The following is a 21,179-nucleotide window of genomic DNA, read 5'->3' on the forward strand; positions in this document are numbered from 1 at the left end:
GCCCTGCATCATAGTAAGTAAACACGAACCTTTACTTTTTTCTGACTACTGGGTTTTCAGCTAAATCCAGATTTTTTCCACCTTTAATGTGAGTACTCAATTTCATACGCAATACATCGATGTCATCATCCGCACTAGCTTCTACTCCCGCAGCTTGCAAATTAATCAACAATTGCTCCTTTTGTAACTTGTAAATACAGGTAACTGTCATTATGCTGAACAACGAAAAAATAAAAAAAAGGCCAAAGCCTATGCCAAGCAGAGTGGCGCAGGTTGAAACCCGCCTTCCGTCCAACATGGAAGGGGGGTTGCGTCCCCGACACACTCTGGGTAAATACAATTAAACATATGGAACACCCAAAAAATTTTAAGAGCTCAAAAAAATCAACCCCTCTATTTACCCAAGGTGTCGAGCCAAAAATGGAAATGTTATCAAACAAATAATAGGCTAGTCTTTGGCTAGTAGTAATAAAAATGCAGAGTACAAATATGCAGAGTTTTACTTAATCATACTTCATCACGATACTTCAGATGGTAATACAGTTAAAGATATATGGCAGTTACTTGATTTTAGTATAAGCATTACAAAAAAATTACAAATATAATACCTGGTATTCAAACTCTAAATAAAATTTACTCTTTTAAATAGCCGTATAGACAACCACACCGGAACATTATAAGTCAGCGCTGATTAATATAAAAATACAATAATAACACCTAATGATATAAAAAGATAAATTATAAAAATCCCTATATATATATATATATATATATATATATATATATATAGTTTATAAGTCCTACTGGGGCCGGATTTAATCGTCGCCACACGCAAATACGCGATTTCTCGCCTTCCTGGTATATGAGGAACGGCTGTGATCCTGACCTTCACCAATATAACACTGACCAGTCAAAAGCGCCGTGTGCCGCCGAAGTATATGCAGGGGGCCGAGACAAAAAATATTGAGTTCCGTTGACAAATTTATTTCCAAAGACAAAGTTCAAATTTTAAAAATTCTTGACACAAATTTAAACTTCGTACGTAATTGCGGGACTGCTTAACTTTGCTCAACGTAATTGTGAATAGCATAGACACAGTTATGTTTTTGTGCCAAATACAAACAATACTACGTGTCGCATCTTTACCTTATCGAAGTATTCTCTTGCGAGGCACTTCCTTTTGTACCAGCGCAAGGCACGGCCCCATCCATGCCAACCCAGGCACGGACTGCCTGGCGCTGTGTCGGAGCATTATACACCTGTGCCCGCGGCGACTCGCAGTGCCTCACCCCCCGAGGCTCACAGCTGACTCCCACACCCGCAGCATGGCGCTGGCGACGATACCGCGCCCAGTAGCCGGCCATACAACCAATATCGATATGCAGTATTAAACAAACTGAATCAAACCAAACAAATGAATAATAAATAAAATAACTATGGACAAAAATTAAAAAAAATTATAATACTGCGACTGACTTTTAAAGATTAAAACGGTAATTTAAAATTGAATTAATTGAGAAAAATCAGAATAGCCGCCAAAAATAAATAAATAAATAAAAATGTGGCCTGGTGGCCACACCCAGAATCGAAACTTTCTGGTTTCAAATGTCAACCATGCTCGTGGCTAAGGTGTCAAGCGAGCAGGTGACAGCTGTCCCGTATCTAGGGCATAGAGTCAGACCACGTGTCACACTGGGTCGCTCTCTGAGTCGGTTGTTTCATCTTCTTGTCATTGTTATAGATTAAGGGATTTGCCCCTATATACATATATATATATATATATATATATATTCCGATAACTTTCTTGCATTTGTTGTTGAGTCATACATTTACTCACAATATATTTAGTAAACTATTAAGTCCTTATGTATAAGGTCGCACAAGAGATCATAATTATGAATTCTTGCTTGGCTTTTTAATAGACTACTATTAGATAATATTTGTACATATCGGGTGAGAAAATTTGAAACGAAACATTAAGATCTATCATGTTAAATTTACGGGAAAAGTCCTAAAATAACAGTATATAATTACAAGAAAATGACACATGACTGTGATGTGAGACCAGGAATATGAACAGTGATGGAGGTGTTCTAAATCTACTTCTTTACAGGAAACTACGAAAAAAAAAAAAAAAAAATCGAAATATATTTTCGCGCGAAAAGAAATTTCAGGCAATGACGAAATTAACTTTCCAAAAAGATTTCTAAACAATTAATTTAGATCCAATCAACTTAGCCAAAATCTGGGTTCCAGGCTGTCGTAACTCACAACGTATTTATGGGATACATGTGGCACACGAGTTAAGTTTTGTTTTGTTTTTATAACGCTAGATTTCAGAAACAAGTGACACATAATTGTGCCACTACAATGAAATCTAATACAATACAATTTTCCACTGTGCCAGCCTTTTCCAGTCTCTTCACTGGTGTGTGTGTGTAATCAATGTCACGTAGCTACCATGTCCTTCTGTAAGATTCTATCCACAATCCACATATATGCTTGGGGAAAATAGGTGAAAACCCCAATTACATAATACACACATTACATATATTTCTTGAGATAGACCTGGCGCTGGACTATTGCTTCAAAGTTTGCACCAATACAATGACAAGGAGTGTAGAGAGTAAACCAACACACAAACGCCACAAGGACCAGAGTGGAAGCAGGCGCCGCTGGTCTCTCGACATCCACGGCCTGGACAGCGAGGCCAGCCAGGAGACAGAGTGCCTAGCGCCACCTCCTTCCGGCAGTCCGATGGGGAGCCTTCAGCTTTGATTGCTGCCAGCTTCTGCCAGCAACTGCATCGTACCCAAACTGTTCATTAACCTTATCTTTGAAAGATTTGTGCAATGGGAGTACATGACTTGATGTAGGCTTTTGGACATACGCCATTGCTATGCACGTGCATGTCTGTAGAAGAAAACTACAAAAAACACTAATGACAAAAACACATTGTCATTTGTGTTTTTTTGTAGTTTTCTTCTACAGACATACATGTGCATAGCAATGGCGTATGTCCAAAAGCCTACATCAAGTCATGTTCATTAACCACTCCCCTCGTGTTCTCGGGTCACTAGGGTCTAGCCCAACCGTCTTCAGCTCCGCCTCGCCACGGGACTGGCCGACTCAAGCCAACAGTGTGTCGCGCTTGTGTGCCGGCATCAGCCACGTCCTCGGGTCACGTAACGGAGATCCATGACTCCGACAGACGAGCCCAATCCACGGTTTGTTCACAAACTCACGGGATTGGCCGTCTCAGTCGGAACCAATCGGACTCCATGAAGACTGCGGCCAGAACCAGCAGCTAGCGTAGTGTAGTGTGTCTTAAGGAATAACAGCATCATTTATCAGCACGAGCCACACGTGTGTAGTGCATCCTGCATGTCGTTTAAACTACATGTAAAACCATCTACAGCCATTTATCAGTTTAAATTCAGAGGTCAGGAATAAGCATATTATGCTGGCCAGGGACTGTTCTTGTGTGACCAGTTGGATCCTCAGGCTCTGAGCCTAGTGCCACACTGGAGCCGTGGACCAGTGACTTGGAGTTGACCTGGCGCCTGCCGGACAATCCCAGCACCCAGTTCCAGTACTTCTCACTACTTCTCACAACTTCTCACTACTTCTTATAACTTCTCACTACTTCTCATAACTTCTCACTTCTTCACAGTACTTCTCAGTACTTCTCATCACTTCTCACTACTTCTCACTACTTCTCAGTACTTTACAGTACTTATCACTACTCCTCAGTACTTCTCAGTACTTCTCACTACTTCTCACTACATCACAATATTTCTCATCACTTCTCACTTCTTCACAGTACTTCTCAATATTTTGCAGTACTTCTCAGTACTTTTTATCACTTCTCACTACTCCTCACTACTTCTCAGTACTTCACTTGACCCAGCTCGGGTTTTGACGACCAAACCGCGCGTGGAGCATGAGTGTTGATGCGGCGCCGTGTGTGCAGGGTGTGCAACGCCAGCTCGCCGGGCTACGACAGCTGCGGGGACATGTGCTGTGGCCGGGGCCACAGGAGCGTCAGCGTGGAGCGCGTGGAGCGCTGCCAGTGCAAGTACTACTGGTGCTGCTACGTCAAGTGCAAGACGTGTCGCCGCTGGGTGGAGGTGCACGAGTGCAACTAGCAGCTGCTGCAGCCGCTGCAGCCTCTGCAGCTGGCGCGAGGCCAACCGAGCACTCTTCTGGCCCTGCTCTCTGGCGCTCTACGTAGCGTTCCACATCCAGCTCCACCACGACGTGTGATCTCGACTGCTCCCAAGGCCTTGCAAGTGAAGCTGAACCACTCGTTCATTGCGAATAACAGGGGAAGTATTTCAGCTGCAACATTAAGCTACCAGATATATATGATATAAAGTTTATTCAGGCAACTCCTGGTTGATACGCTACACAAACAACTCCCACATCTCGGGGAAGTGATGCTATGTGAAGTAGCCTGCCTGCATGTGTAGGTATTTCAAAGAAGATATTTAATAAGCAATTAAAGTTAGCTTTGAAACGTGAATTAGTAAACAGTCTTTAAAAATTACATTATAATTCAACATCACATCACTCTCCTGACATGTTGAAATGAAATTTATTCGCAACAGTGACAATATTTTGATCAACCAAACATCAGTCAGCCACTTGGTGTTCCGGCTTGAATACTTTCTGTTATTTGCTGTGAACCAGTTTTTGAAATCTAATTTGGAAGCACTTTAGAGTATGTTTTCAACTTAAGTTCTTGTAATGAACATGCGGCCGAAGATTGCGGGTCGAATTCTCTCTCATCCTAGATAGAATTCTACCCAGAAGCAGAACTACAACTCGCAGTTTTTTTTTGTCGATTCTTCGAGAAATTTTGCCAGCTACAGGTAGTGTTTTCCTGACCAGATGAACTTTCATATCGCTACTGAGCTGCATGCATTTTAACATCGTTAAATACTAACAACTTAGTTGTTATAAACCGATGTCTTGACATTGTAAACTATTTTTTACAGTGCATGAGTTTAGGGTTATTTACCATTTAAGAAATACAAATGCACGCAAGGAGAATATTTCTTTTTTGAATGATTTCAAAGAGTGCTCAGTTAACCACAGACTAATTATATTCGAACTTCAACAGGACTTTACTCGTGCGAAGAGGGTGGAGAATCAGCAGTTCAGACCACTCTAGTCGGATAACCTCTGTGTGAGTATTGGTGGACAAACACGAGTGTGACAGTCATAGCACGTCACAAGCTGCTTGAACTCCCAAGACTGTGTGAGACGTGGAAGTAATAACTCGTAACACTCAAACAAGTAGAGACAGAAAACCTCTAACCAAAAAGTTTTGGTAACTGTAAAAAAGTTTATAGTAATTTATTTTCTCGTAGCCTATGCCTTAGAATAAGCTATATAATCTCTAATATTTGCAGGCTTGATAGTTTAATGATATGGCTGTAAAATTTTGCAAGTTCCTGAAACTGTAACCAAATTGCTGTTTTTACATTGTAATAAAATTTGTACGATAGTATGAAAATTTTTAAAAAGGCTTTTATGTTCTTCATCAAACACTGTGTTTTAAAGCTTATTATTTTACGCTTACACAAAAAATACTGTCGTACTACTTTATCGTGTAGTACACGACAACAAAAACAAGTAAAAAAGTGGAAAGTTGAGGATATATTCTATACACTATCCTGAACAATCCCCTTATAGTCTCAGAGAATATACAGTTTGATTTTCAATCATAATAAAAAAGTTTGCCATTTTGAATTTTACCCGAAGTTTATAGCTTCCAAACCATTTAACCTAAAGAGCATATTCGTTTTTGTGAATGTTAGTGATGAAATTTTTTTAATAAACAGCATAGAAAAGTTTCACATTTCATGTTTTTCAAATGACCGAAATAGAAAATTTCCTCAAGTTTTCCGCTCAATTATTCAAATGTCTGGGTTTGAATGAAGTCCCCACTAATTGCACTGCACCAACAAGCTACTGCAGTTTCCTGCAATTTACTGTATTATGTTTTCTACTACTTAGTAGTGGTTGTGTAGAACGGGAAAACTCCCTCACAGCACTACAGCACAACACAGCGGGCAACCAATCACTCGCACGTCTGAGTGCAGTGCACCCCCTCTGAGTCAGCACACTGACGTGGTACTGAAGGTGACATGAATTTGTTGTCTTGGTTTCACAAATGTATTCCTCTATTATTTTAAAAGTTATTGAGTTATACATCCCAAATATCTGTGTGACTAAGCTTACGGAATAACAAGCCAAGCATGCTTATTAAATATTTTAAATTGGACAACAATAAAGGTTAAAAAACCTTCAAATAAACCATGCATTAGTTTATTTTTTAAAATAACAATGGAATCTTCTAAAATTAAGGCCCCTTCACATTTGATATAAGTGTTCAACTGTACCTTAAATGCATTGAAAAAAGAGCGAAGTTTGGTCCCACACACACAGATACTGGCTCATTACAAAGAGTAGGACTAAATATTTATTTGCAATACTGATGCCTTAGCTGTTTACATTTGCAGAAATTAGTGTTTGGTCTATGGAAAATAAACAAAAACATTTCAACACATTTACTGTGATTTTAAGTTCTTTTTCAACCATATATCAAAGTTTAATTTAGTTTTTACAGTCAGTCATTTGTAATATTTTTTTTGATATTGAACGGAAACATGGGTAGTCACGACTCGTGCACACAGGAAGAAGGGAAAACTGACATCTGCGAGTACCTGCACTTCACGGAGATAAAGCTCGGCGAGTTCGAGTCGCAGGCGCAGAGACTGAAGGAGCAGCTCGCCAGCTTGAAGGCGCGGTGTCTCGAGAAGTGGCGCGCGCGACACGTCAGCCGGGCGCCGGAGGCACCGGGCAAGGACTCGGAGAAGACAGCCCTCAGCAAGGTGGAGGACAGCTGCCTGGAGCTGTATCGAGGGCAGTGCCTCGCCGGGGACCACTCGTCCGTGGACTCTGACGACGAGAAGAAGCCCTGCCCGGGGACTGGCACCAAGGCAGCCAGCTCGCCGAGTGGAGCCCCCGAGAGCCGGGGCGCGTGGAAACACGCAGGTGTCGCGCGCAGGCAGCCCCCAAGAGATGCGCGGGCGCTCAGCAGACTGGCGGAGGCGAAGCTGTCGTGGAAGGACTGCAAGAGCCTGCTGGTGAGCGCCGCCGCGCCGAGACCCAGTCGGCCCCACGACTCCGGCAAGGGCCCCCGGAGGAGCACGCGCCCTACGAGGGACACGGAGGCCCCAGCTCGGGACAGGGCGGAGGACGTGCCCACGAGAGACTCGGGAATCAGCGCCGGCCACCCGCGACGGCAACGCCACTCGGTGAGCGCCAGGCCAGCAGCAGACACCTCTGCCACCTCTGCCACCTCTGCCGCCTCTGGGAGCCAGAAGGTGGCAACTGCGCAGCGTAAACAGCCGGAAACTCCAAGTGAGGAAGTGACCTTAACCCACAAACTGGAAACCTCACGTTGCAGACCGGACTCCAGCAATGTGGCAAGACATTCAAAAACCAACGTCGAGATCCCGCGAGGTGGATTAAACTACATCAAAGTGTTGGGGACGTCACATGGCAGAACGACAGCTGGCAATGTGCAGGTTGCGCCACGTGGCAGTATGACGACCAGTACCACGCTGGACATGCCACATGCCGGTGATGCCCTGCCATGTGGCAGAACGACAGCTGACAATGTGCAGGATGTTCCACGTGGCAGAATGAGAACCAGAACAACGCTGGATGTGCCACATTCCGGTGATGCCCTGCCATATGGTAGAATGACAGCCGGCAATGTGCAGGACATTCCATGCGGCAAAATGACAGCCACCACCACGCTGGATGTGCCACATTCCGGTGATGCCCTGCCATATGGTAGAATGACAGCCGGCAATGTGCAGGACATTCCATGCGGCAAAATGACAGCCATCACCACGCTGGATGCGCCACGTGCCGGTGATGCCCTGCCATATGGTAGAATGACAGCCGGCAATGTGCAGGACATTCCACGTGGCAGAATGACAGCCACCACCACGCTAGACGTGCCACGTGCTGGTGATGCCCTGCCATGTGGCAGAATGACAGCCGGCAATGTGCAGGATGTTCCACGCGGCAGAATGACAGCCACCACCACGCTGGACATGTCACGTGCCGGTGATGCCCTGCCATGTGGCAGAACGACAGCCGGCAATGTGCAGGACGAGCCACGCGGCAGAATATCAGCCACCACCACGCTGGACGTGCAATGCGGCACGGCCGAGGTCGGCCTGCAGCAGGTGCTGAGCGACGTGTTCCGCGAAGTGACCAGCCTGCAGAGCAGGTACGAGGAGTCCCAGATCTGGGGGCGGCCCAGCTCCGCGCTGCACAACCTGCTGGGGGAGAAGATGAAGGACGTCAGCATCCTGGGGTCGCTGCACGACACGGCGAGCACCTTGCGCGAGATCCTGGACGCCTCCTGCCCGCAGTGAGCCGAGCCTCACTCAACCCACGTGTTCCTGTGAAGTGTTCTTGTTCACAAAATATAATGATTTTGTTTCGTTCAATAAATTGCTTACAACCTGTGTTGCACCAAAACCACAGAAGCATTTTTCTGCAACAATTCCCAGCTGCCTTCGTGGTGATGGGACAAGGAGATGGAATGACTGGGGTGGCTGATAGCAGCTGAGGAGACGCCAGCACATGGAACCGCGCGCGACACGAGATGGTAATGGTCCTCAGGATCTTGGCCCGGGTGTCGGCCCCCATGAAGCCACTAACCACGACCTGGTACAAAGGTGGTGAGCCAGGGTGTTCCCCCTGGCTGAGGTGACCCCCAGGGGCAGGACCGACCATCGACCCTAGAGTGACCCGAGGATACACCGATGGTTGGTGTCGTACCCGCGCGCGCACATGTTTTTTCTTGTAAAAGCCTTAAGTTGCAGACACTTAAAATACAAAACAGAGGAACATCACGTCACGTGTCTCCACGAACCAACCAAGCATAGTTGCTTCAGGAGTTCCAAAGATAGTCACGATATGCTCCTGCATTTTCTAGAAAATGTTCTGATTTATTCATCACAGCGGTGACGCCAACCATTAGTGCTCCTCGAATTCGCACAGACTGCTATGGCACATCGCCGCCTCGCCCCGAGCGTGTGCGACGTGAACGCACCAGGGTGCAGGGTGGTGCAACGCCTCGAACATAAGCTGCCCCGTCTAATCGACTGTTGCCCACGCGATAGTCGACCACGGGGGTACTGTGAGGTGACCTGATTATCTGGACTTTGTAATTAACTTTCAGCGCTCTTAAAAACAATCTTAACTGAGTAATGGCTATGATTAAATGTTATTTGTAATTCTGGACTTTAACACGATCAGGCAGCGTGCATGGCCCGGGATTACTTTTGCACACGACACGTTTTCGCGGGAGCGAGGCTGGGGAGTCGTCGGACGTCACAGCCATCGCCAGTTGATCACCGCCCTCCAAGGAGACTAGTCGCGGGTCACCCGCGGAGCCTCTCGACCTCCGCCCTTGCCATCTCTACCAAAATTGCGTGAGTTTTAAACCCATCAGCTCCGAGCCTCACGGACAGTCCGGTTAGTCGACCTGAGTTCACCCCTTACTTAATTCGTGCTCATCACCGGAACTCCCAGTGTTACTTAAATACTCTTTAAGGTTAGTGGAGTGTGAAGTGTGCACGAAACATTAGGGTAGCGCGGCACAAGCCCATCAGAAATGTGGCCTGTAGAGCCCAGCTCCCAGTAAGCGGGCCATGCACGACGCAGCACATGTATAGCGTGCCTTATAATAAAACTTTAAATTGAGCCTCCGCATATCTTTTACAACACCCGTAGCATAGCGTCCCTGGTGGCTAAAACAGCCGGGGGTAACTCTGACGGAACGACCCTTACTGCCTGCCGGCCACGTGGCGACGTCACGCCCTGAGTCAAGAGTCTTGGCTACGCACTAGCACGTAGTTAATATTGCTAGTTGGCGCCCAAAAGCAACTCCACACCCTTAACATCACCCCGGCAGAAGGCATAAGGCGTCAGCGGTAAGATCAAGATATTTAACTGGAGCCCAGTGTAGATATCTTGAAAAACCAAAGTTTTACACCTTCCCCCACTGTTGCATTTTCCGCCATCTTGAGAAACTGCTAAAAAAAAGGCTACTTTTTTTTCAGATTTCCTCAATAACTCACTTCCAGTCCATTTCTGGCAGAAAGGGATAATTGCTATTTTTAAAGGGAAATACATTTCTCGTACATTTCTTGCACAACATGTTTAAATATTCTGAAAATGTACTGAAATACAGGATCATTTAGATCTTCAAAAATGTAATAAAAAAATTGCAAAATGACAAATATATCTTAGCTTTTACCTAAATAAAATTTTATCTGTGCACTTGAGAGCAAAATTCATAAGAACCATTCTTGTAGAAGAATACATTTTATACAAAATGCAAACAAAATATTTTTAATTACTCTCAATAGATGCTGATAAGTTTAAACACATTAGTGGTTTGTCACGTGAGATTCATATAACATTTGAGGGAATATTTTTTTTGTAATATGAAACCCGAACATTTTATGCACTAAAAAATACCTATATTTCAACATTATAAAATATGAGTTTTGCCAACACACGGGAATGGTGCTCATTGACCTCTGGCCCGAGCCTTTGACTCGGTCCCACATGCGCAACTCGTTCGCCGTCTCACAGCCACTGAATTCCCCCCTCACCTGACCCGCCACCTCTGCTCCTTCCTGGAGGATAGATTCTTCCAGGTGAGAGTAGAGGGTGTCCTCTCCAACCCAAGATCCGTCCAAGCCGGCATCCCACAAGGAGCCATCCTGAGAACCCTTCTCTTCGCCCTCCACATCGCCGACCTCACCCCTCTCCAGGCACCTACCTAGTCCAGTACGCGGACGACACCTGTCTCCTGGCCTCGTCAGTCTCTGAGCGGATGCTCGGGGACCGCCTCAGCCGCGGCCTCACCTCCCTGAACACCCAGTTCCTGGCTCACGGCATCGGAATCAACCACACCAAAACCGACTCAATCCTCTTCTCCCGCTACCACCCACGCCAAGACCATCCCCCAAGAATTCTCAATTACCCCATCCCCTGGTCACCCACAGTCCCCTACCTGGGTGTCACACTGGACGCCTCCTTCACCTTCCTACCACACCTCAACAATGCCACAACCAACGCCCATGCTGTCATGGGGCAACTTTCCCCAGTCCTACGACCCACCTCTGGCACCTCCCTCCACAACCGAGTCACGGTCTACAGGTCACATGTCATCTCCCACCTCACATACGCCTGCCCCACGTGGGCTCACTCCTCCCTCTTCAACCTCCGACCTATCACCCGAGCGTATTTCCTGGCACAAGACTCATCCTTGGACTACCCCCTGCTACCCTCCGACAAGATCTCCTACACAGGGCCGGTGCAAGGTAAATTGGCACCCTAGGCGAAAAACCTTAATGCCCCCCCCCCCCTTCCTCCAACCGGACACCACAAAAAAAAATTTCCTTGCCTCAAAATACATCACGTAAGCCTAAGATTTTGTCAACAATCAAATGTAAGCAGGCTTGTGTTTTTTTTTTTTACTTTTTTACTTATTACAAATCATAGACAGGTCACCGTGGACTTTAAATAATTACTTATATCACTATAAAAATTCCAAACTGTTACAAAAATCCATTTTCATCTAGTTTCAATAATCGTTAAACATATTATATCAGCTGTTATGTGTCGTGCTGCGCCGCCCCCCGTGGTTGCCAAGTTCGCCTATATGGACGTGCCGGCCCTGCTCCTAAAGCAAACCCAACTCCCTCACATCCATGAAATCATCCACAAAACCACCACCAAATTCCTTGCCAAATGTTCAACTAGTGTGCCGGAAATTAGGTATTTCGGCACGTTTTTTTTTAAATTTTTATTATAATATTAAATTATTTTTGGAAATTTTATTTTCCATATAATTTGGTTACAATTGGGTGATTTACACTTTTTTAGGCTGGTGTACTCTACTTAGTTAAACTTTGCTGCAGTGGCCCGAGGCATCTTTTCTCAGGGGCCAATCTGATCTTTTGCATGTCTAAAGACGTCGTTAGCAGCCCGGATGACATTTCTCCCGCTTGCAGTCACGTCCATGGTCTGTAATTTTATTTCCCTACATGACTAAATTTGCATAGAGCGCTTCTGGCTTGCAAGCTCTATTTCTCAGAGGCCCGCTGAGCCCAGCGAGTCACGGCGCGACCGAGTATCTCGTGGACCCTCTTTCCCAGCCTCGTTGCGTTTTTTGTCCACCCTCACCCCCCAGTCACCCCCTTTTGGTTCTCAGAATTTAGCCCAGGATCATTGCCCTGACGTGAACTCGCCAGGCAGTGGCCTACTTCAAGGACGATTTGCCACAGAAAAAATATGTGCAAATATGGACCACACACATCTAGTGGCAGAAATAGTAGCTTCTGCACTTGTCGCCAGCACCTGGTGGCGACATTGCTAACGTCCCAGCTACTTTCCTCTGTAGTCTTTTTGCCGGCTACCAGAGAGCAGCACCGGCTGCGCCATTAGCCCCAGTCTGTAGCAGACGCCTCGGGCGAGTCGATCCCTTTTTGTTTCGGACACCCCTCAACAGATAGCGCTAAAATCGGCCAATGCTACGAACCTCGAGATATCAAATTCAGATTTTTTTTGTGATTTCCACTCGGAGAACTTCAACCTTTCGGTCCGGACGCCAAAGTATCCCCCCACCTTTTGAATGAGTTTTTCCTTTTAATTAAGAGACACAGCCCTTCCGGGGACACTTCGCGTCGCGATTCCAGACAGTCTTCATTAGATTATCTGCGGATCAGCGAGACGCACATCAAGACTTCTGTTCGGCCATAACCGAAGATGTAGTCAATTAGACAAGGGATGCTATCCCTATAAGTTCTTTTAAGTAGTTTAGTCTATCTGTACACAGCATACTTAGTAGTTATTTTTTTAAATATTTTTACATTATGGAAACACCCGCGACTCCCGCGATCTTCAGAACCGGACGTGCTACGCTTCGGGCTCTAGAAGCTACCTTTCCTGTCTGGTGAGTTCCTATCAGTTTTATTCCCTGACCTCCCCTTATCTTTTTGCAGGCATTTTCTGCCCAGTTTGCTAACTGTCTGTGTACCAGTTCTGATCATGTTTGATTCGGACTGTTCACAGACAGGTCCAAGAGCCGGATGCGGAGCCGCACACTCCCTCTCCAACAAACAGGCGCCCTGACGCCATGTTGACTGCTGGACTCCGGCCAGCGAGCATGACCTCCGGTCCTACTATATTTATGAACCTTTGAAATATCATTTAAATTACTACGTTTGAAGAGATTAGAACTATATACAACTTTCGTTCTGGACTTTAAGAACTTACATTGTGATTGTGCCTCTTCGTATTTTTTATAAAATTAATTTGTTTTTTATATTAAATGAAACCTCTAATAATCTGATTAGGGCCGGCCCATATTTTTTAACATATCCGAGAGCTCTTTTAATTATGTAAATGAAATTGTATTTCAACACATTTTAATATCTGTTATACATTTGTCTCTCAGTCGACTGTTATAAGTTTCATCATTTAAATTAATATAGAGTAATTATATTCAGACGGAATCACACCTTGTTTCTGTTCATTCCTCATGTCCTTGTGATACTAAAAGGTCCACTGTTACAGCAGTGTGCAAGGTCAATAGCAGTATTTATGTACTTAATCTTATTTACCTACACTGCCGCAACGTAACAAAACTGGTAGCATTTAGCGTGATTAACTTTCCATCGGCTTTGGTATGATTTATGAGCAATGCTGTAACACTAGCACAAACCCCCTCATCCGACTCATCGCCGATCCTCCCCACCCTAGACGCCCCCTCTTCACGACCGACCTCCAGGAAGAGGCCTTTGCAGACGAAGATGACGCCGCCGCCGGAGGGGCCGGCGGATAACGCCGGGGACCAGCACTGCGGGACTGAGGACGCCACGATGCCCCCCATCACCACTAGACCACCCCAACGCACTCACCGATCTGGACACAGACCGGCGGAGGCAGGCCTAGGCCAAAGGGCCTGCTCACACCCACCACCCACACATCACCATCACACCACGCAGATCATCGGCCCCCTAGGACCTGGTCGTCGGGAGGGGTCTCGCCCAGTGAATATTGTATATATTATATTGTATTTTTCTTTGTAATTAAAAAATGTACTCATCAAGTGTTACCACCCATGTTATGTACCTTTGCAGACTCAAAGTTTAGCGTATTTTTAGCATAGTGGACCCCCTGGGGGGGTCCCCCTTTAAAAAAAAAATATATGAAATATAGTTGAAATTTTATTGCGATGATTTATACAAAACTTTGGTTAAAAATCCATCTGTTTTTGCTGTTTTGGCTCAGGTGTTGATCTACATAGAACACCACTTCGACCAACAGGCAGTACATCGTCCAACTCTTCTTCTATATTGAATTCAACCTCTGGTGCTTCACCACAGTACTCGAATCCACAGTGAATACATACAATTAGTGAACCTGGTATCAGGCCTATCCGGCCTAAAGCACCATTCAAGAGACAGCTCAAGGAATAAAAGAAACACAAATTTTGGAAACGGTTTATTCTCGTACCTTGCTATCTACGACAACACTTTTCAATAACTATTTACACACGTCACACACACGTAGGAACAAAGATACAAGAAATATTACATTCAAAACAGGATGAAGTTTACTCAATGCCAAACAGGTGATAGAAGTCAAAGAAACTGTACAGCCATGCAGTGCACAGACCAGCACGTGAACACACAGTGTAAGTTACGTCATATTCTTTTGTAGTACATAATATTTTACTTACTAAACAAGCAACTAAAATTCTAAAACTATTAAAATTACAAAATTGCCCAGAACTGAGGGCATTGACACTCCAACGAGTTGGCACACAACACTTAGTAGTCTGAAGCTTCGGTGAGACGAGTTTTTTCAAAAATAGGCCTACAACACGCTCTCGTGGTCTCGTGAAAGTTAACCCATTCACTGCAAGCTACCGGGCAGACTACCAGCAACCAACCCGTGTGGGAGACAACGTCTGTATGGGGGCTCCTTGTGGAGACTGCTAGCGACACTTTCAGTGACAGTTCTGAGCAACGTGATTGGCTTTTCGTTAGTCTGAGAAAAACTTGCTGTAAACTCACTACAGTTCATAAGACTACTTTTGGAACAATAGCTGAGATGATGCATTTTTTTAAATTTTTATTTTTATTTTGTTATTTGAGGTTTGTTATGTTCACAGGAAATTCTTTGGAATACATCAAGCAAAAATATTCCACTGGATATGTTTGAACATAATGTTACAATCAGAAAAATTTATGCACAAATGATAAACATAAGTTTTTGACAAAATGAAATTCATAGAAAACAAAAAAAAAAATAAAGTAAAAACCAATAGTACTTCTTTTACGATATGTTTTGTTAATGGTGTAAAGTATAGGGTAAATACTTCCCTGAACAAAGAAAAACTTACAAACTCATGGCCCATAAAAATATAACTATGGCAAAAATTCTTTCAAAAAAATGCTCCTATCTTATGTATCTTTGTTCAGTGGCGAAAGAAGGACTCGTAACGAAGACAGCCGTCTGTGGATGCTAGCACAGGGCAAGGATTCAAGCAACATGTCAAACACAAACGGTACACAATACTAGATAAATAAGATAAAATACACACAAAACATGCTACAACAAATATCATCACAGTGATAATGTCCTTCCAAGTATCTGATCTTCTGTCTGGTTATAAACTCAAACTCTACACAACATTTATCAAGGCAAAGTGTTATACGTAACAAAATTTATGAGCAATAGAAACATTCCACCCACCTTAAAATTAAAGAAGATATTAAAAAAAAATTAAAAATCATTGTAAAATTTAAAGATTGGTTAAAACAAATTACAAATTTTTTTAGTTATATTTTTTTGCTTATAAGTGTTTCCTGTTTATCAAGTTACCTTTGTTCAAAACATGTAAACCATTCAATATTGTTTCACTGAAATTTAATTTGAAAAACTAGAAATAACAGCTATACTGAAAAAAGTAGTGACTAAACGCTGTTATGAAAACTGTATTGTTCTGAACAGGACTACGTAGTTATGTATATGCCTCACGTAATGCCATACCTACAGCGCTTGCAAAACTAAATAGTAAAATAGCGACATGTGTAAAATATCTCGCACGTGAGTAAGAGGGAAGAATGTATAGTAAAACTTAAATTAGCAAAAATCAAACAACAAAATGTTTTTATTTAAGCTAAATTAAAAAAAAAATATATTAAAAAAAAAAAATTGCTTGATACTTTTAGCAACCCCTTGAGAAAATGCCCCTTACACAGTTCATTAATTACAATGATCTTTGAACTTTGCACTACAGCAAACAAAACTATATTTAATACAGATTAAGTAATATTAAAGAAATCCTTGAATTATTTTTAAAAATACGTTCTCTTGCGAACAACCCTTCAGACAGCACAGCACAAGGCCAGACCCTGCCCTTCGGACAAGTACAACCATCCAATGACGGTCACAGATTAATTCTTAGTATTTCCTGACTAACGCCTGCTTCACACACAAGTGGAAAATGCTACAGCAGAAATGTTACACAAAGGAAATTCACACCTTACTCTTATTTATCAATGAAATCCTGGGATTTCCAACCAGTGAAGTGGAGAGCAAGAGAAAGTTAATAAGCAGGATACAATAAAATGGCTTCACTGCATCAGTAAAATCATTCAAGGTGTGTATAGTTTAGTTTATCTTTTGAGTTCATTTTTTTAGGTGGATAACATATTGGGCTGTTTGCACTTCCCGCTGTGAGTTCAGTGTTTGGACTCGGTTCACACAGGTTCGAACCGAGCTCTGACCGTCCGTAAAGACGTCTACTCGGCATGTCTGCTCACGGGTGAATGTCTCCCGGACCAAAAAAACCCACGGCAAACCCTGGTTGGTACGTCAACTGGCCTGATGTTCTTGTTTGCGCCCACGGGACCAGGGCTGGCAACCCTCTGTCTCACGCACAGAGCACGTCATTCGATTCCTTACACGGAGTGAATCAAAAGTAATTTGATTTTGTACTCTAATAAATACGTATTGAATATCAAAACTCAAAAATATTTTATGACAACGTTTGCATTAAAAAAAGAGATCGTACTATTGCATTGTGACTTATAAAAAAACTTTTCTCCTAAAACTGAAACTAAATTGTTAAAAAATTTCAAATATAGCAATATTTTAACACAATGGAAGCAAGGGTATTTTTATGATCATACTTCAAAAATAACATATTTTAATGTGAAAATAAAATACAACTTTTTCTAACCAAGTATTTGTATTTACCATAACAGGACCATTTCTGAAAAGTATACTGATCTGAGATTTTAACTTATAACAACTTCAAAGTATGAAGTATGAAAAATAATGCATGGTTCCTGGAATTAAGTTTGCAAATGCATGCATGATCACAAGTAACATACACTGAACATGCATGCACAAAACTAGTTTTGCTACTCTCACTACCACTTTTAGTCTTGCGAAACTTATTTATGCTCCCACGAATGTACAAAATCCACTCAAAAAAATTAACCTCACACTGAGGCCAAGCCATCAGATAACTCTACAGATAGCTGTTAAACTGTTTCGTCACGTCGTACGTTACAATTCGGCCGTCAAGCTTTGTTTCACCTCTAAAGTTTAAAATAAAATATTGTACAGTTTAAAAATGAACCTTGCTTGTAATAAATAACTACGCCCCAGGAAATAAACGCTGCTTCTGAAGCAGATCAGCTTCGGGAATCACAGAAGAATCGCCCGCCCGCGCTGCTCGTCTGCGCCGGCCAGCCACACGGCCCGTGGTCCCCGAGGCCACGGCACGGCGAACAATGTCCTCGACCACCGGGCTTGCTCACGGAACAGGATGTGTCTCTACACAAGACGACGGCGCGGGCACAGCACAGTTGTGTCCACTTCACGACAGCAGTGCTGTCGTGACACCACACTTGATCACGGTGTCACGGGAGCTGTGGCATCATAACTCCGAGTGCGGCCGGTGGTCACCTGCGAGTCGAAAAACAATCCTTACCGAGTGTGTGTGAGAGCAACATTTCATTGTTTTATTTTCACATCAATTTTAGTTTTAAAATTACAAATTGTTAAAAATGAGATACACAACTATCATGGAGAACATTTTATTTGGATTGATTTTAAAAAAAAATAAAAAAATAAAAATCCACGAGAACAGAGTTGCATGTAAATATCAAACAATAAGCAACAACATAAATAACAAACAAAAATCATACTCAAAACTCCAGGACTATGGACTTCCATGATCCAGTCTGTTATCTCAGGCTCATTTATTTCCTCGGCTGACATGGTGACGTGGATAACCAACGGAATGTACTGGTGCGGAAGTTGAGACCACGTTTCCTCCTTGCGAGAAAACCAGCATCGACCGGCCTGAGGAACGGCCTTGAGCGATCTGACCACTCGAGACAGGCCTTGTTCGACCAGCCACCGGCGCACAGACTCAAGCCCGAAGACACTTGGTTTGATGCACTCCTGGCCTGTTTCTACGATGTTCCACTTTGCAGGAATTATATATTACCTATGCACTGCTGCAAATTAATTTGCCAGGTCTAATCTACAGTTAAACTGCACAAATGCAAACCTGAACAAACCATAATTTTGTCACTTTGCAACAACACGGTTCGTACTTAGAAAACTATTGAGGCCATTTGTAGCGGCCTCAGTCGTCTTGATTTTTATTATAATTTTTATTGTGCGTAAAAGTTTGTTTTAAGATGAGTAAATTGTTTTATAATATTATTTATAGTATTATACTAGTTAATGGTATATGTAAATTATTTATTTGTTGTTTAGTTGTACGCTTATTATTCTTATTCGGTAGTGGCCACCGCTAGATTTAACCAGAACGATCGAGCGAAGTGAGGGGTGACTGGACAGGAGGGGGGGTGACGTCACCTGACGAGAGAGGGGAAACGGCGGTCAGCTGTTTTTGACGGACAGACAGTGTGTGTTGACCGCGGGCCGCAGAACTAGTCGGCAGAGACGAGAATTGGTTTTTTCAGCGATGAGCTACGAGTGTGACGTTACGTGATTAATATTGAAGATGACGGTAATGCCACGACACCATCGGCGAAGTAACACCAGTGGTGGTGTATGAGACTGCGATATCGTGGGCCTAGTGCACTGGTCATCAATGTAGCGCGAGGCTACAGGCGCTACAAGGTGAGCGGGGTTTACATCCGACCCCGGCGCACACCGACTACAGAGGTATGCCTCTAGAACAAGTAAGTGCGAGAACTGGATTTGTAACTTTTGGCTCCGCTGATTTGAGTTGCGGGCGACGTGTTTAAAACAGAGTGCGGCGATGGAAATTACTGGTAGAACTATCTAGACGTCACTATTTCGTTTATCCACCCTTCCCCCCTCCGTAATAGACTTTATGGGACTTTGGTTTATTTTAAGTATAGTGTAACAGTGTTTGTATGCGAATGTCACCAACGTACTTTAGATTTAATTATAGTAATTGAAATGGTATCACGAATTGGATTTATAGCTTGCTTTCCCTTTTTACCGTACTTAATGCTGATCGTTTTATTTCTGGTAATTCATTATATATATATTAACTATCACAATAAGTTTAGCAGGGCTGTCGGTCAATTTAGTACTTTAATGATTGTTTTTGCGCACTGGTCAAATTTTAAGCCAGTCCATGCGCGTCTATTTAAGTTAATTTTACTACACTTCCATTATCAATATGTATGTAGAGACGCGTATAAGGGACTGGCGTGGCGGGTGCGGACGTGTTCAACTACCCCGGTATAAGGGGGGTTGGCCACACTATTGCAAAATTTCAACAAAATCTTTAATGATTTGTAAAACAAATTCAATTAAAATTAAAAATTTTTTATCATTTACTATAGGTACAACAAACACACCCAAATTGAATATTTTACAACAAAACTTGTGCGTGCGTATGAAGCAGAGCAATACCTGGCAACGCGTGCGTATGAAGCAGAGCAATACCTGGCAACGCGTGCGTATGAAGCAGAGCAATACCTGGCAACGCGTGCGTATGAAGCAGAGCAATACCTGGCAACGCGTGCGTATGAAGCAGAGCAATACCTGGCAACGCAGGCGAATGAAACAGAGCGGTACCTGGCGGTGTGTGCGTATGAAGCAGAGCAATACCTGGCAACACGTGCGTATGAAGCAGAACAGTACCTGGCAGCATGTGCAGGTATAGCAGAACGGTACCTGGCGGTGCGTGCGAGTGTAGCAGAGCAATACCTGGCGGTGCGAGCGAGTGAAGCAGAGCGGTACCTGGCGGTGCGAGCGAGTGTAGCAGAGTGGTACCTGGCAGTGCGTGCGAGTGTAGCAGAGCAGTACCTGGCAGTGCGTGCGGGGAGTGCTGCAGGTCCTCGGAGTGAAGGTCGTCTATCTTGGCTTGCAGCCGCTTGATCTCGGCGTCGTAGTCCTTCCACTCCTCCACTATCCTCATGGCCGCCGTCAGCTTGGCCTCCTTCGTCAGCGGGTTGTTGCACTGCGCACCACCCACCAGCTCCTCAGTCGCTCAGCCCTTCACAGCCCTTCACAGCCCTTTGGCCGTGAGCGCCAGGCTCACAAGTCAGCAGTAGGGCTTGCGAGTACTCAACAGTTTTCAACTTGAATACAATAACTGGACATTCAAATAGACATTTCTAATCAAAAAAATTTTCAAATTCTTTGATACCAATGGTTACTAAAATAGCCTTATTAGCTGTCACAACTGTACGTAACATTGCATTGCATTTTGTGTGATAAAAAGTAACAAATAACTGTATTTTAAATGCTACTTAATGATTTTTCCTTCAGTAAAGAAAATAATACTAATCAGTTTTATTTGTGCATCTAACCACATTTGATATTACATATCTACAAATATATTAGATACATTTCAAAATGTAAATTTTTTAAAAATATCACAACATAAATATTACCCCGGAAATTCCAAAAAAATATCGTAATATTGTGACGGAGATTTTTTCTAATTAACTTGTGTCCAGTTTATAAAGGTAAATTTTTTAAAATTACACAATAATAGGAGGCTTCCCATAACGTAATTACTACAA

At 43.6% G+C, this 21,179-nt stretch overlaps 2 protein-coding genes and 1 long non-coding RNA gene across 5 annotated transcripts in view; 2 read left to right on the plus strand and 1 right to left on the minus strand.

Annotated features, from left to right (window-relative positions):
* The window catches only part of LOC134532329 (protein Wnt-11b-2-like), a 94,240-nt gene extending 88,768 nt beyond the window's left edge, over positions 1-5,472 (plus strand). The window contains exon 7 of the mRNA XM_063368749.1: positions 3,974-5,472. Coding sequence (XP_063224819.1) covers positions 3,974-4,148 — 175 coding nt within the window. The 3' untranslated portion in view covers positions 4,149-5,472. The remainder of the gene's footprint in view (positions 1-3,973) is intronic.
* A 7,197-nt stretch (positions 5,473-12,669) lies between these two features.
* LOC134532163 (uncharacterized) lies at positions 12,670-18,273 on the plus strand. Its single transcript, XR_010075129.1, has 2 exons — positions 12,670-13,066; positions 13,186-18,273. It is a non-coding gene; the product is annotated as an uncharacterized LOC134532163 (long non-coding RNA).
* Positions 14,605-21,179, minus strand: part of LOC134532162 (UDP-glucose:glycoprotein glucosyltransferase) — a 45,100-nt gene continuing 38,525 nt past the window's right edge. For all 3 annotated transcript variants that reach the window (XM_063368538.1, XM_063368537.1, XM_063368536.1), the window contains exons 24-25: positions 20,458-20,611; positions 14,605-18,102 (exon numbers count right to left, since the gene is read on the minus strand). In XM_063368538.1, the coding sequence (XP_063224608.1) occupies positions 18,074-18,102; positions 20,458-20,611 (183 nt within the window). In that variant the 3' untranslated portion in view covers positions 14,605-18,073. The remainder of the gene's footprint in view (positions 18,103-20,457; positions 20,612-21,179) is intronic.

The sequence above is a fragment of the Bacillus rossius genome, chromosome 5, assembly GCF_032445375.1.
Source record: "Bacillus rossius redtenbacheri isolate Brsri chromosome 5, Brsri_v3, whole genome shotgun sequence".
Taxonomy (NCBI): domain Eukaryota; kingdom Metazoa; phylum Arthropoda; class Insecta; order Phasmatodea; family Bacillidae; genus Bacillus; species Bacillus rossius.